Consider the following 14,595-nt stretch of genomic DNA (forward strand, 5'->3'; position numbering starts at 1 on the left):
TCTGTGATGTTCCTGGTCTGTGATGGTCCTGATCTGTGATGGTCCTGGTCTGTGATGTTCATAATTTGTGATGTTTATAATTTGTGATGGTCCTGATCTGTGATGGTCCTGGTCTGTGATGTTTATAATTGTGATGGTCCTGATCTGTGATGGTCTTGGTCTGTGATATTCCTGGTCTGTGATGGTCCTGATCTGTGATGGTCCTGGTCTGTGATGTTCATAATTTGTGATGGTCCTGATCTGTGATGGTCCTGGTCTGTGATGTTCCTGGTCTGTGATGGTCCTGATCTGTGATGGTCCTGGTCTGTGATGTTTATAATTTGTGATGGTCCTGATCTGTGATGGTCCTGGTCTGTGATGTTCCTGGTCTGTGATGGTCCTGATCTGTGATGGTCCTGATCTGTGATGGTCCTGGTCTGTGATGTTCCTGGTCTCTGATGGTCCTGATCTGTGATGGTCCTGATCTGTGATGGACCTGATCTGTGATGGTCCTGATCTGTGATGGTCCTGATCTGTGATGGTCCTGGTCTGTGATGTTCCTGGTCTGTGATGGACCTGATCTGTGATGGTCCTGGTCTGTGATGTTCCTGGTCTGTGATGGACCTGATCTGTGATGGACCTGATCTGTGATGGTCCTGGTCTGTGATGGACCTGATCTGTGATGGTTCTGGTCTGTGATCTTCCTGATCTGTGATCTTCCTAAAGTTGTAAGCTCGAGGTGTAAATGGTTACCTAGGACAACCTGCTCAGGGGCCACAGATATGTTGCTGACACCGATAACTCTACGCCTCAAGGCTGTTCTCATGTTCTGTTTTTGTTTTACTGTTCAACATATTGATGCACATTTGAACCAATGTTGATTTTAGCTGATACAGGGTCAGTGTTCTACACCCCAGCTTTAGGGATTGCCAAAGGTTCCAGAATGCCCGGCTCTACTTGGCATAGATCTCTTTCCAAAACAAGACCAGAGGATGGATTCACAACAGCCCCTCTTCTGGCTCTTCTGACCACCGATAATGCTGAGTCCTCAGAGTGAAGAAATCTGAACAGATAACATTATGGCCTCCTAAATGTCTGGTCTGTTGAAGAAAGTATATTTATTTTTTTAAATCTTAAGTTCGGAGCTGTTGGAGAGTGAGGTGGATATTCCCCCCTCCCCAGCAAGGAGCTGTGATGGGCAGAGTCATCAGTTTCAGCTCAGAGCCCCCATTCAGGGGGAGGTCCTTGTGCTGCTCACCTGTCACTCAACAGCCTGTCAAGCCTGCAGCCTTAAAACGTTCTGAGGAGACGAGTCCTCATAATTTCCCAGTTGGCTGGTCTGCTCTCCACTGCCCAAGTCCAGGACCTGGACCACCTTCGTTTATGTCATTTCTTGTGTAGTTTCTCTGCTTCTCTCCCCCTTTCTCTCTGTCTCCGTCTACAGGTATCGCCACCTTCATAGCTGTATGCTGACCTGCTGACCTCCGACCCTGTTGACCAACTCTACTTTAATACCAGCAGCTTGTACTATTAATGTATTTCTATGATCTCTACCTATTCTCTCCTCAACCTCTCCTCCCCCTTCTCCTCTCTCTCTACCCAGCCGGCCATCAGCAGGAGGGTCCCCCTACATGAGTCTGGTCCTGCTCAAGGTTTCTTCCTGTTAAAGGGGAACTTTTCCTTAGTTACTTGTTGGGGGTCAGGCCCTGGGATTTTGTAAAGCACCTAGAAACAATTTTGATTGTAACAGACGCTATATAAATAAAGATTGATTGATTGAGTCTGCATTAAGTCCAGGATGATCATGTTGCTGCACAATGCTGCGTTAGCACCACAGTGCAAAGCTACCCTGGATCACCCCTTAGCCTGATGTGCACCTCTACAGTCCTCCATGAATGGAGCATTCTGGCTCAACCTTCTCTCATGCTGGCTGGTGGACATTTGACTGTGTGCCATAGATGGCCACCTTTGCAGGATGGCTCTCACAAGCCTCCTACTGTGACATTGCCTGTCCTTAGTATGAGTCCTCAGGTAGCTGAACAACCAGAAGTTCCCTCGATCAAGTGTTTAATGTTTCCTGTCAATAAGTCAGTGTGTGAACTGTTCTTGGCTGATTGTGATAACAAGATCAACAGCACCTCCCTATCCTCTCTCTCTCCTCCTCGACCTCTCCCTCCTCTATCTCATCCGCCACTTTCCATCTCTTGCCCTCTACTTCCCTCGCTCTCTCTCTCCCTTTACCTCTCTACCTCTCCCCTCTCCCTCCCCCTTCTCTCTCGCATCCTCTCTCATATAAATGAGTTGTGCAGTAGTTCCCATTGTCCCCTGGTGACAGTTATCGTAAATGCACACGTGCTATTTAGCTCCAGCCTTCGGTCCACTGTCACTGTCCCTCATAGAGATCACCCAGCTTCTTTTGTTTCTTTGTACCTCAAGCAAAAACAGGGGGATGACGCATTTGGGGCAATATGTTCTGATATGATAAGGATCCATTAGAGTACTATTTATATAAAAACCATGAAGAGAAGCAGCATTTTTCTCAAAGTGAAATCCTCAGACCTGCATCTTTATCCGCACCAACATAATACTGTGAAATTCACCTGCCTGCTTCTAAAGTTAAAGAAAGTCCAAGTATGTCCAAATCAGGCCCAAACCTGGTGGAACAGCAGTTAAAGCAGATGAACAACAGCTGCTCATCAAATGTTTGGAGGTATTAAACGGAGCTTTTATAACAGAGGAACATCCTCATCACAATACAGAGCATTCAAACTGTTTTTTACTGTCTTTTGCATCAGTGAATCCTTCAAAAGTGTGTCATCAAACATGTGACCTTTCACCTTCTGCCAGCTTTGTCATAATCAGAGCTGACGTGTGACCCAACAAAGACAGCATGTTTGTGGTAGTCCGACTCTGTTCTGCTCACGAAGCACTTAATGTTGGCAGAACTGTGATTCTTTGGGTCATGTCATGCGGCGCTCCTGGAGGCAGGCAGCTTTGAGAGAATAACCTGCTTCTGTCAAGATATTTATATTTCTCTTGGCTTTATTTAAGGAAGAGATTTTAATTCTTTTTCCCAGTGTCTTTACAGACTTTGTTGTTAAGCTATAAATGATGGATGGATTGAGGTCAGGCAACAAAAGGGAAAAAGGAAAAAAGGTTCTTAGCGAGTTGTGGGTGATTCTCCACTGGTTTTATTAATAGAACCCTTGTTATTTGGGTCTAGAGCCACTTGAAGAGTTGAACCCAGGAAAAAAAAGCCTGATGTTAAAGAACGCTGTGGGCATCATTGCAGTTGGCTTTGTTATGTTTAACAGCGGCTCAAAAGGGAGTTGAGTTAATCCTTGACTGCTGGAGAGAAGCTCTACTGTTAACTGTCATATTTGTTACCTCTCAACCATTAGCTACCACAGAGCACCACACCTTGACGTGGACTTTCTCCCATCCATGCAATAAGAAAAGTGCACTGAGTCCAAATGAGCACATGAGTTCAGAAGAGTCGAGTCCAAAACATTTATTCCCCCAAAATAGTGATGGTACAGCAGAGGGAAAATATGAGCATTCCAATAAAGCACCAATAAAAAACTGAAACTAAAGCTTTGTGTGTCATCTTTTATAGCTTAGAATATGGATGTGAGGGTCTCTTCCTCATGCCTCGTTTTGCTCTTGTAACCTTATTTCATTTGTTTCTATTGGTGGATTAATCTGACTTAATCTTATCAAAAACTATGTCTCTTCCTTTTCTGGTTTTATTGGTGTCTTAGAGGCTCTGCTTTGGTTTTTTAAAAAGAGATAAATCAGAAATCAGCTGTCACCATCTAAAGGTGCTTGGCAACTGTTGAATTCCACGTCCCTGAGCTGTTCGTTTTCTCAGGAAGAAACAGACGAACATTCAATTCTGAATGAATGAAATGTGTGATTTTTATTATCAGCAGAATACTGGAATTACTTTCAGAGACTTCGGGGGTCTTAAAAGAACACGAATGACTTAACAACTATGATGATTGACTTAACAACTCAATTAATTTACCAATTTGCCCTTTTCACGTGAGCCCCTGACGAAACAACATAACAGATAAATATCTCACAACAATTAAAATTGCAACTAATAAAAGTCTCTTTGTCCACATTAGTCAAACTAAAAGACCTCATTGGTGCCTTTGGTAGCATTTATTTCTAATTTGGCTCCAGGGTTATTGTTCCTGGTCATCCTTTTTTGAGATGTCATTTAAAGAGACATTGGTGCAGTGGTAGCTTAATAGCAATATTAAAATGAAAAGCCCAACACATATTAGCAGTCCCTTCCATCCTGGGGCTTCATCTTGTTTCCTTCTTCGTATGTTATTATGGTCGCGTTCTTCTATGACCTGAGGTCAGAGGTTACCAGCACAGGACCCTCTTTTCAACTAGCAGTGTCAGCTAACAGTTTCAGTGGGTGCAGTGCGTGGTGTGGTTGAACCGTTTGTGTTGGTGTCCAGAGATCTTTCCGTGTTTCTCCCAGACTCCTTATAGGTGCTTCAGCTGTGGCCCACTGGATCAGATGGAACCAGTGGTTTCTTTTTCCGTCTAGAACTGCCTGTGAATGTGGCTGCTGTGAAAATGGACTTGTACAGTCCAGTCCACCTGGGATGATTCAACTTCCTCTTAATGACTTTCAGAAACATCCAGTCAGCGACGTTTGCGGCCTGTCCTGACAGATTTTTCAATGGAGAATTTTCTCCTTGAACCTCTTAAGATAAATATGCTACCAGAGCAGTGAGGTCTGATAGAAGGACTCATGTGTGATATTTGACACATCAAGTGATTCCACTGCTTGTGTTTGGCACTGTGTTCTTAGGAAACTGTCTGCTCGTGCACGGCGAGAAAGGAGTGAACCCAGTCATTCTACTTACACTACACCTGAGAGAAGCTAAGGCAATTGGAACAGCATCTAACCATGTTAACTTTGCATCAGCACAAATCTTGGCCAATGTTTCTTTTAAAGATGTTAGTTCTTTCCACCTGACCTGGGGACTGTGAATGGTACACTGACCCATATATGTGCTGCAATCTCATTTTTTCCCCAACTTCTCGCTGTCACGCTCCTGTGTTTTGTTGCTGTGTGTTGGTGACCTGTTGTTGACCTGTTTCCTGGCTTGTGCTGGCTGCTTCCCCACCTGGAGCTGATCAGCATGATTGGAAGGCATTTTAAGCAGCCAACACCAGCTGCTTAAGCTTAGATTGTTTTGTCCCCGTTGTTGATAATTGAGCATTTTCTGATTTTGTAACTGTTCTGGTTTAAATTAACTCCCAATTTTTCTCTTTTTCCAAGGTTTTTGCGTCACCCCCCATCGAAGTGCACTATTCGTGGTTGGTTTCTCTGGCATGGTTCACTATGGCATGTTCAAGTCACTTTTGGAACTTTGTAAATTTTAGTAGTGTAAATAAATCTTTCACTTTCGAGTTTCGTTTCCTGCATTCGGGGGTTCCATCCTTCTATTTCTAGTCATTGTAATAGTACGATCTAACCACAATGGACCCCACAGACAGCAAGTCTCTTTGTCTCTCTCATATTCTGGCCTCCCAGGGCGCACTTATTTGCCAGCATGAAACTCCTTTGGGACATTTTGAGCTCCATCTAGGAGCTATCCGCTAAAGTTTCCGGCTTGCTACACCAAGCCACCTGTGTCTTTCACCTGGGGTTCCATTTACCTTGGTGAAAGCGGTTTCTCCCTGGTAGGATACAAAACCTGGCTGGATTCCAGCCTTCATGGATTGGACTTGCCCATCAGAGGAGGTCAAATCCATTCCTCGAGGGTTGAATTCAAGCCGGGTCCTATCTGCGTCCTACCAGGCAGGAAATGCTTTCACCTAGGTAAATGAAACCCCAGGTGAAAGTGTTTACCTGTAGGACAGAAAGTCTGGCTTGGATCCAGCCCTCAATGCCCACCCCTGATCTAAAGCTTCATGTAGTGCTCCTGCGGTGGAGATTCCTGTTACAAGCCTCAAACCTGTGGAGTCCATGCAATTGGGCAGGGCACGACTCTCCCCATCCTAGAGGGTTTGTTTGTATTGTTGAGAGTCCAGCCATTACATCGCTTGCTGCCCTATCCCCCCTAAGATGGTAAGTTCAACGGTGTAGGGGGGGTTACGAGTGGTGACTCCACCTGCTCCTCCTCTTCCCAGATCAATCAATCTTTATTTATATAGCGTCTGTTACAATCAAAATTGTTACTAGGCCCCAACAAGCAACAGTGGCAGTGGAAAAAACAGTGGAAAAAGTCCCCTTTAACAGGAAGAAACATTGAGCAGGACCAGGCTCATGTAGGGGGACCCTCCTGCTGATGGCCGGCTGGGTAGAGAGAGAGGAGAGGGGGGAGAACAGGTAGAGGAGAGAATAGGTAGAGAACATAGAAGTACATTATATTAATTAAAATAAGCTGCCGGTTGAGTGGGTCATCGGGCTCAGAGGTCAGCAGGTCAGCATACAACTATGAAGGCGGCGATGACACTTCCTGGCACACTCCTGTGGCAACTTGAATCCCTCCATCTAAATTTCCTGGTGGATTCTGGAGCAGATGGCTGCTTCATGAACAAAGAGGTGGCAAAGCAGGTCAAGATCCCCTTGGCGGAATTACCAGTGCCAGAGACAATAATGGTTCCAGATGGGAGGATTCTCACAAAGGTAACACACCAAACCATACATCTCACTGATTATTTCCAAAAACCACCATGAACAGATTCAGCTGTGGGCAATGTCTTCTTCCTCCCCCAGCGTTCTTGGTTCACCCTGGCTACGGTCACATAAACCCCAGTTTAACTGAGCTAAGGGTTCGCTAACTGGTTGGAGTGTTTCCTGTCTCACAAACTGCCTCCATTAAGCTCTCTCTTCCCAGACCGCTTCTATGGTTTCCCTCTTGGAGGTTGCTAATCTGTCAACCGTTCCTTTGGAGAACCATGACCTGGAGGTGTTCAGAAAGGGTTTTCTATAAGAAAAAGGATGGGTCTCTTCGGCCATGTATCAACTATTGAGGCCTCAACGAAATCACTGTCAGGAACAGATACCCCCTGCCTCTGGATGCTGACTTCAGTTCTCTTCACAAAACCTGTTTCTTCACGAAGCTCGAATTACTGAACACCTACCACCTCGTCCGGATTCACCAGGGAGATGAGTGGAAGACAGCGTTCAACACTTCCCTTGAGTATTTGGTCATGTTGTTTGGTTTAACAAATGTAACAAATGTCCTGCTGTTTTTTGGGCCCCCAATGACGACGTCCTGCGAGATGTGCTGAATAGGTTCCTGTTCATGTATGTTTGGCTTGTTCTTCAACGGCTACTAGAGAACCGGCTATTTGTGAAGGCTGAGAAATGTGAGTTTCATGCTGCTTCGTCACATTTCTGGCTTTCAACAGCAACACATGTCTCCAGATCTGACAAAGGTGTGTGCTATGGCTGAGTGGCCCACTCCCTCATTTTAGAAGTAGCTTCAGCAGTTCCTGGGCTTTGCAACGATTTGCCGTCATTTTAGTCTTAACTCTTAGCTCCCCTTACCAGCCTGACGTCCACCCTCTGGCCCTTAACTGTTGTGTTTTCTCTTTTTCTGAGGTTTCCATGTCACCCCTATTAAAGAGCACTATTAGTGGTTGGTTTCCCCACATCGTTCACCACAACAAGTTTGAGTCACTTTTGCACCTTTTTATATTTTGTAATTAAATCTTTCACTTCAAGTTTTCTTTCCATGTTTGTTGCTCCCGCTGCCCTCTGCAGTGTTCTAAGCCTTCAACTATCATGGAGGCTAATGGAGGATCAGAGGACATTTGGATCATGTTAAAAGATACCTCCAGCTGATAGCCAGCAGCTGCTATTGCTATTCTGTCTGCTGCAGTAGTTTCACATCCTTTTTTGTAATTTCTTTTGCATTTGATTATCAATCTATTAATCTTCATTTACGGTATATAGCGTCACAAAATTGTCTCCAGGTGCTTTACAGAATCCCAGGGCCTGACCCCCAAACAAGCAACAGTGGCAAGGGAAAAACTCCCCTTTAACAGGAAGAAACCTTGAGCAGGACCAGGCTCATGTAGGGGGACCATCCTGCTGATAGCCGGCTGGGTGGAGAAGGGGGAGGACAGATAATACTTGAGTGGGGAGGAGAGGCAGCCATGACCCAGCAGGGTGACAATTTCCTGATCTTTGCAATGTTTCTCAAGTGAGTAAAGCTCCTAGAGACTGTTTTAACCGCTGGTATTTAGATTCAAAGAATTGTGTGTTATGATGAGACAGATGTACTCCTCTGAACCTGAAGCAACACACTTCTACTTTTCTCACTTTTTCTGTACTGCATGTTCACAACCTGAGTTACACTCACACCTGAGTTTAAATGAAACACCTGCACCTATATTGCTGTTCTCAAGGACCTTTGAATAGATGCATTCAGCAGTCCTGATGGGATGATGAAGGTTAGAGTGAGAAATTTAACAAAGTTTAATTCAATGGGAACTGCAATAAAGTAGGATAAATGCCACAAGTCGAATTCATTATTCAAATCCAGAGAAATTATCATCAGCAGCCGATTCATTGATGAGTGTGTGATGTGGTGATTTCCTGATCTCAGTGATTCACAAATGAAACATTTTAGATTGTTTAGCAGGAGTGGAACTCATGTGTGTCGTTCACCATTAACATCTACAGAGCATCAGGTCTGGATCCATCTTTACCTTACATGCTGTCAGACCAAAAATAGTGTAACAGACATAAATAAAATGACTTATCTGGTTATGTTAGCCCTAGATCAGACATGCAATCAGAGGTTTTAGTGAAGTTTAATTGTGTCAATGTCTTAATATGTAGACAGAGGAGCAGAAGAAAATACATTGGTTTTTTTTCTTGTTTAGGACAAAGCTGAGCTATAAGGGAAGTTTTTCAAAAGCACATTTGCCATCTTGGCATTTTTAATACACTGTATCCAGAACTTTGATTGGTCTTTATACTATCCAAAGAGGAGGAAATAAAGGAAATCATTAAATTGCACAGCTTATCAGGTCTGAAAATGACATCCTCAATATATTTTATTAAAATGTAAATATAATGGAATATTCTATTACTAAATATAAATCTGTAAAATATATCATGACGAAGAAAATGACTTTAAAATGAACAAACTGAAAACAAGGTAAAAACAGATCAATGGCGGAAGGCCGGGCACGCCCACCGCTGCTTTGGGCCAATCAAAACCGGGGGCGTTCCCATAGCGCCCATCCAAGCTGCAGCCTGCCGCTGCTGCAGTTTGGACTTCCGGTATTTCTTAATGTCAAACACAAGCGAACTTAAAATAAACCAGTTAGAATGATGCAGGTGAGTCTTGCGCTGGTTTCCGGCGTGTAGTGAAGCTGCTGCACATTGGTCCATTTCCACATGGCTCCTCTCAGGTTCTGTGCGAACATTTCCTGGCTCTTCACCGAGCTGCCAGACTTCAGCAAGCGGATATACGCGGCTGCGGCAGCCGGCTTCCAGGCTGTGGAGGCGGCCTGGCTCTACGACTGCGACCTGTCGGAGCTCCAGAGAGCCAGAGAGGCCACGGGGGTGGAGGTGGTTCTCATCAACACCCCGCCCGGTAAACAGCACCGATGTGGGGCCAAATCAGCGGGAAACGGCCGTTAACTAAAACACCAAGCTAATGTACAATAAGGTTCTACCGTCGCTCACGCTTAAAAGATAAAAATGCTCCGCTTTCGTTTGAATGTTTTATTTAATCAGACTTATTGCAATGATCAGATAACTGGGAATAGCAGGAGCTCCTCCAGCACTCAATAGTTTACCTGCTCATACATGGGTTGTTATGATGTGTGCGCTGCAGGAGATGTGCAGGCAGGAGATCTTGGACTTGGAGCCGTTCCTGGAAGGGAAGCAGAGTTCAGACAGGGTCTGGATCTGGCTCTAGATTACGCCAGATCTCTGAGCTGCAAAAGGTGAAGCGTCAGCAGGTTTTCCTTCCTCACCAACTTGAGTTGTGGACAGTCAGGGTTTGGTTGACATTCTGACCTTCGACGCAACCTTATATTAAACACCTACGAACACTTTCTTCCCATACAAACTATGACTTTGAGAGGATTTATCATGTAAAACGTCTACATCGTTATGTTCATGTGTTCACCAGGATCCATTTGATGGCTGGCAGGGTTCCTGTAGGATCACAGAGAAGCACTGTGGCCCGAGACATGGAGAACACCTTCATACAGAACCTTCGATATGCTGCTGATGTTCTGTCAAAGGTGGGTGGTCTTCTCTGTCCTAGAGGGTCTCGCGGAGCAGATCGAGTAACTGCGTGGTGGTGTCAGGGTTCACCATCGATGCAGACTAATGAAAGTTCAACTTGTCATTATAAAGATAAAACAAATCTTCATATCTGTAAGTCAGTCGAACGGCGCAAGTTACCACGGTAACCGCTCCAATTTTACATACAGTTGTGAGAAAAAGTATGTATACCTTTGGGATTACTTTGATTTCTGCATAAATTGGTCATAAAATATGTTCTGATCTTCATCTAAGTCCCATCACCAGACAAACACAGTCTGCTTAAAGTAATACTGCACAAAAAATGACAAGTTGTCATGTTTTTATTGAACCCAACATGTAAAAATCACAGTGTAGGGTGGAAAAGTATGTGGGCCTTTGCATTTAATAGCTGGACGACCCTCCTTTGGCAGCAATAACCTCAACCAAATGTTTCCTGTAGCTGCAGATCAGACCTGCACACCGGTCGGGAGGAATTTTGGAACACAATACTGTTTAATTTCTGCCATATTCTTTGGATGTCTGGTGTGAATGGCTCTCTGGAGGTCAGGAAACAGCATCTCAGTCGGGTTGAGGTCAGGACTCTGACTGGGCCACTTCAAAAGGTGCATTTTCTTCTGTTGAAGCCATTCTGGTGCTGATTTACGTCTGTGCTCTGGGTCGTTGTCCCGTTGCATCACCCGTCCGCTGTTGAGCTTCAGTTTGCAGACTGATGGTCAGTTTTCCTGCAAACTGTCTCGGGAATTCCTGGGAATTCACAAAAGTAAACAACTACAGCCCGATTTCTAAGCTTTGCGTTTTGGCTAAACTGTTTGAGAGGATCATCAGTGACCAACTCAAGGAATTTTTAGAATCCAATATTATTTTATTTCCATTCCAGTCTGGTTTTACAGAACAGTGCAGCAGGTCCTAAATGTTTTAATTGAGGCTCTGGCCACAAGAAACATTGTGTCGCTCTTTTGACTCGGTGGACCACAGCATGCTGATAACAGCTTTACATCACATCGGCCTATCTAAACAGGCATCTGCCTGGTTTGCCAACTACCTGTCCAAGAGAACACTGGACATTACCAAAGGGGTGCCCCAGGGATCAGTGCTGGGACCCATTTTATTTTCAATCTACATAAACAATCTCTGTAATAACTTGTCAAATGCAATGATCATTTCTATGCAGATGACACAATTATTTCTTGCTGTTCAACTTCACTTACTCAGGCTTTTGAGTTTTTACAGGCTGCCTTTAATGTTTTCCAGTCCTGTTAAAATCACCTTAAACTCGTTTGAAACACAAATAAATATCAAGTTCATGGTTTTCTCTCATACAAAGGTGCTACCACAGAACATTCCAAATATTGAAACATCCAAAGGAAAATCTATAGAGCGTGTTTTAAATTACAAGTACTTGGGTTTCATCTGAGATGAGGAAAACTAAACTTCGTGTGATGCTTGGGTTCTTTTTCAGAAATAGAACCTGCTTCTCTCTCAGGGTCAGACAGAAATCAGTGACAGCAGCCTTCCTGCTTTATCTGAGTGCGCCTCCAGTCCTTGGACGCTGTTTGTCATTCAGCTCTGAGATTTGTCACTGGCTGTAGTCATCTTAGCCACCACTGGGAATTGTACATGAAATCAAATTGTGTGCAGGCAGAAACAAGCACTGGCTGACCCTAATTTAGAAGGCTCTTTTTGGCTTGATTCCTCTTTATTTCCTTTGCCTTGCGTTCTTCCACGACACTTGTTTCAGCTTCCTCGGGTAAGGACTGATTTTAGAAAAAGAGCTTTCAGCTTTGCTGCCTCAGGACGTGGAATACACTCCAGACTGAAAGTCTGTGAAGTCATTCCGCTTGGAGCCTTCCGTTTATCCTGAGGGAGAGACAGCGTGAGACCTCTGAGCAGCCTGTGTTTCAACTTTTCTATTGCTGTTTGTTGTTTTGTTGCAGCTCCTGCACTTTTTACTCTAGACCAACCACGTGTGACTGCTCCTGTGACATGTGCTGCTCACCTCTTGGCCAGGTCACCCCAGGTTTTCTGCTTCAGTAAAGGTTGATAAATGTTCCCATCGATGTTCCGCCCAAACAACTCCATTTTGGTTTCATCTAACCACAGAACATTTTGCCAGTAGTTTCCTTACTGTAGATTTGTGAACAACAATGTTAGCATGTGCCAGAGATTAGTCAGTCTTCAGCGGACACTCGAGGATTCTTCTCCACCACGCTGAGCATCCTCTCGTGGTCCGACCACACCGAGGGAGAGTAGCAACAGTGCTGAACTTTCTCCATTTGTAGACCGTCTGTCTCACCGTGGACACATGGACATCGAGGCTTTCAGAGATACTTTTGGAACCCTGTCCAGCTTCATACAGGTCAATACTTGATGGTAGATCTTCTGAGAGCTCTTTTGTGTGGGGCATGTTCACATCACTCAATGCCTCCTGGGAACAGCAAACTCACAGCTGGTGTGTGTTTTAGAGGGCAGGACAGTTTTAACCAACCTGGGTTCTCCTCACATTAAGTGGACTCCAGCTTGGCTGACGGCTGGCTGCAATTAGCTCTTGGAGAAGTCATTAACATGGGCTTCACATACTTTTCCACCCTGCACTGTGATTTTTCCATGTTGGGTTCAATAAAAACATGAAAACTTGTCATTTTTTGTGCTTTTTTAGTTTAAACAGACTGTTTGTCTGGTGAATGGACTTAGATGAAGATCAGAACATATTTTATGACCAATTTATGCAGAAATCCAAGTTATCCCAAAGGGTTCACATACTTTTCCTTGCAACTGTAGATGACCTTACATAATAACCACTTTCTGAGTCTTCGGGGTGCAGAACAGTGATGTGAGATCTTGTCCCTCACAGGAAGGAATGACGGGTTTGATTGAACCGATCAACTCAAGGATTACAGATCCCAGGTATTATCTGGACTCTCCCCATCAGGGTACGACGCCCCAACACTCATCATCGGTTAGAAATAATGCCGCTCGAGACTTTAGCGAGAAGATCAGATGTCCTAAACACGTCACGGTTCACTCACACATGCAGGACATCAGATGTTCTCTTGGTAACGTAGATCCTACTGAACTGAAACACGCTGTGCTGCTTCACTGGGAGAACCGTGGAGGAACTCTAGAGCGAGATGAGATGACAGAAGAGATCAGGGGGCTGAAGCAGAGCTTGGCGTGTGCTGTTAGCTCCTCAGGGAACGCCCACGTGGGCGCACTTCAGGATCAGCTGATTGTAGTTTAAGAGTGCTGCACTGTGACCTGTTACTATTCTAATGTATTCATGTCATATTTAATGTGTAGCGGCTGCAATACTGGAGAAGGTGGGACGGCCCAACATCAAGCTGCAGATGGTGGGAGAAAAACATCCACATAGGTAAATGGAGCCGAAATCACGATCCAGCTGAATGAATCTGTCGGATCTGTTGCAGGATATTTTTCACTGTCAGATAATGGATGGAAACTTGTCCCAAAACCTACAGAAGTATTTACCGATCATTGGTGAGTAAACTGAGCTACAAATGCATGGAGTCTCTGCTGTTTTCTGAACAGCTCAGACCTGCTGCAGCAGCTGTTCCCTCAGACTGAGGAAGCTGGTGGTGGCTGGGTCAGTGCAGAGGTGGAACGCTCCATCAGCTCAACACAACCGTCTTCATCTTGAAACAATCCACATGAGAAAGGGGCCAGTTTTAGCTCCTTAAATCATCATTGACTCCACCCGCCGCCGACGCTAATGTGTGTTCTGAAACTGTGGCCCGATACCTGGAACCAGCTTTCGTTGGACAACAATGACGGACTCTGTCCTGTTCAGCTCACATACAGATCGCTCAGGTCCCGGACAGGAATGAGCCCGACAGCGCCGGAGAGCTGAACTACAGCTTCCTGTTCAGCACACTGGAAAAACACGGTTACCAGGGTTACATCGGCTGTGAATACAAACCACTCGGTCAGCACCTTTTAAAGCTGTTCTGGAAATTTAGGACAAATATTTTAGCAATTGTTACTTTTGGTTTCAGGTTCTACAAAGGAGGGACTGGGCTGGCTCAGCAAATACACCCAGCAGGCCACGACTACAGGCGTCCGCTAACAGTCAGACGGTTTCCACATTTGATTTATTCCATAGTTTGTCCGTTCAGAAGATCGTTCCAGTCAATGGAGCTGGATGGCAACTGTAATAAATCAAGAACTGAGTGAAATTGGGTTGCGTTTTATCGACTCTCTTTACTTAGATGTATCAGAATCAAAGCTTGGAGGCATCAAAAGAGACGTTCTTTAGTTCTGGATGATGTTAGAAGCCAACATGAGATGTTCCTGTTGTGGTGTTTGAGGTCAGGTTAATTACAACAATG

The 14,595-nt window shown here is 44.7% G+C and overlaps 1 protein-coding gene across 2 annotated transcripts; it reads left to right on the top strand.

Moving 5' to 3' along the window:
* The first annotated feature begins 9,210 nt into the window (after positions 1-9,210).
* hyi (hydroxypyruvate isomerase) lies at positions 9,211-14,442 on the top strand. Of its 2 annotated transcripts, XR_008951258.1 has the most exons (9): positions 9,211-9,569; positions 9,813-9,924; positions 10,113-10,227; positions 13,104-13,156; positions 13,550-13,599; positions 13,678-13,747; positions 13,818-13,981; positions 14,058-14,192; positions 14,263-14,442. XR_008951258.1 is itself a non-coding variant. In XM_057037458.1 (8 exons), the coding sequence occupies exons 1-8, from the start codon at positions 9,371-9,373 to the stop codon at positions 14,331-14,333; spliced, it is 831 nt and encodes a 276-aa protein (XP_056893438.1). In that variant the 5' UTR covers positions 9,219-9,370; the 3' UTR covers positions 14,334-14,442. The 2 variants fall into 2 exon arrangements, 1 of the variants encoding a protein (XP_056893438.1); XM_057037458.1 differs by lacking the exon at positions 13,818-13,981 and having other exon boundaries at positions 9,219-9,569; positions 13,104-13,182.
* The last annotated feature ends 153 nt before the right edge of the window (positions 14,443-14,595 follow it).

Source organism: Takifugu flavidus, chromosome 7, assembly GCF_003711565.1.
Source record: "Takifugu flavidus isolate HTHZ2018 chromosome 7, ASM371156v2, whole genome shotgun sequence".
Taxonomy (NCBI): Eukaryota; Metazoa; Chordata; class Actinopteri; order Tetraodontiformes; family Tetraodontidae; genus Takifugu; species Takifugu flavidus.

Excerpts from the sequence above, each read along its gene's own strand:
- hyi (XM_057037458.1), top strand. The coding sequence starts at position 9,371 with ATGGCTCCTCTCAGGTTCTGTGCGAACATTTCCTGGCTCTTCACCGAG. Across the intron at positions 13,748-14,057 it reads GAAGTATTTACCGATCATTG|CTCACATACAGATCGCTCAG; the intron begins GTGAGTAAACTG and ends TGTCCTGTTCAG. Across the intron at positions 14,193-14,262 it reads CTGTGAATACAAACCACTCG|GTTCTACAAAGGAGGGACTG; the intron begins GTCAGCACCTTT and ends TTTTGGTTTCAG.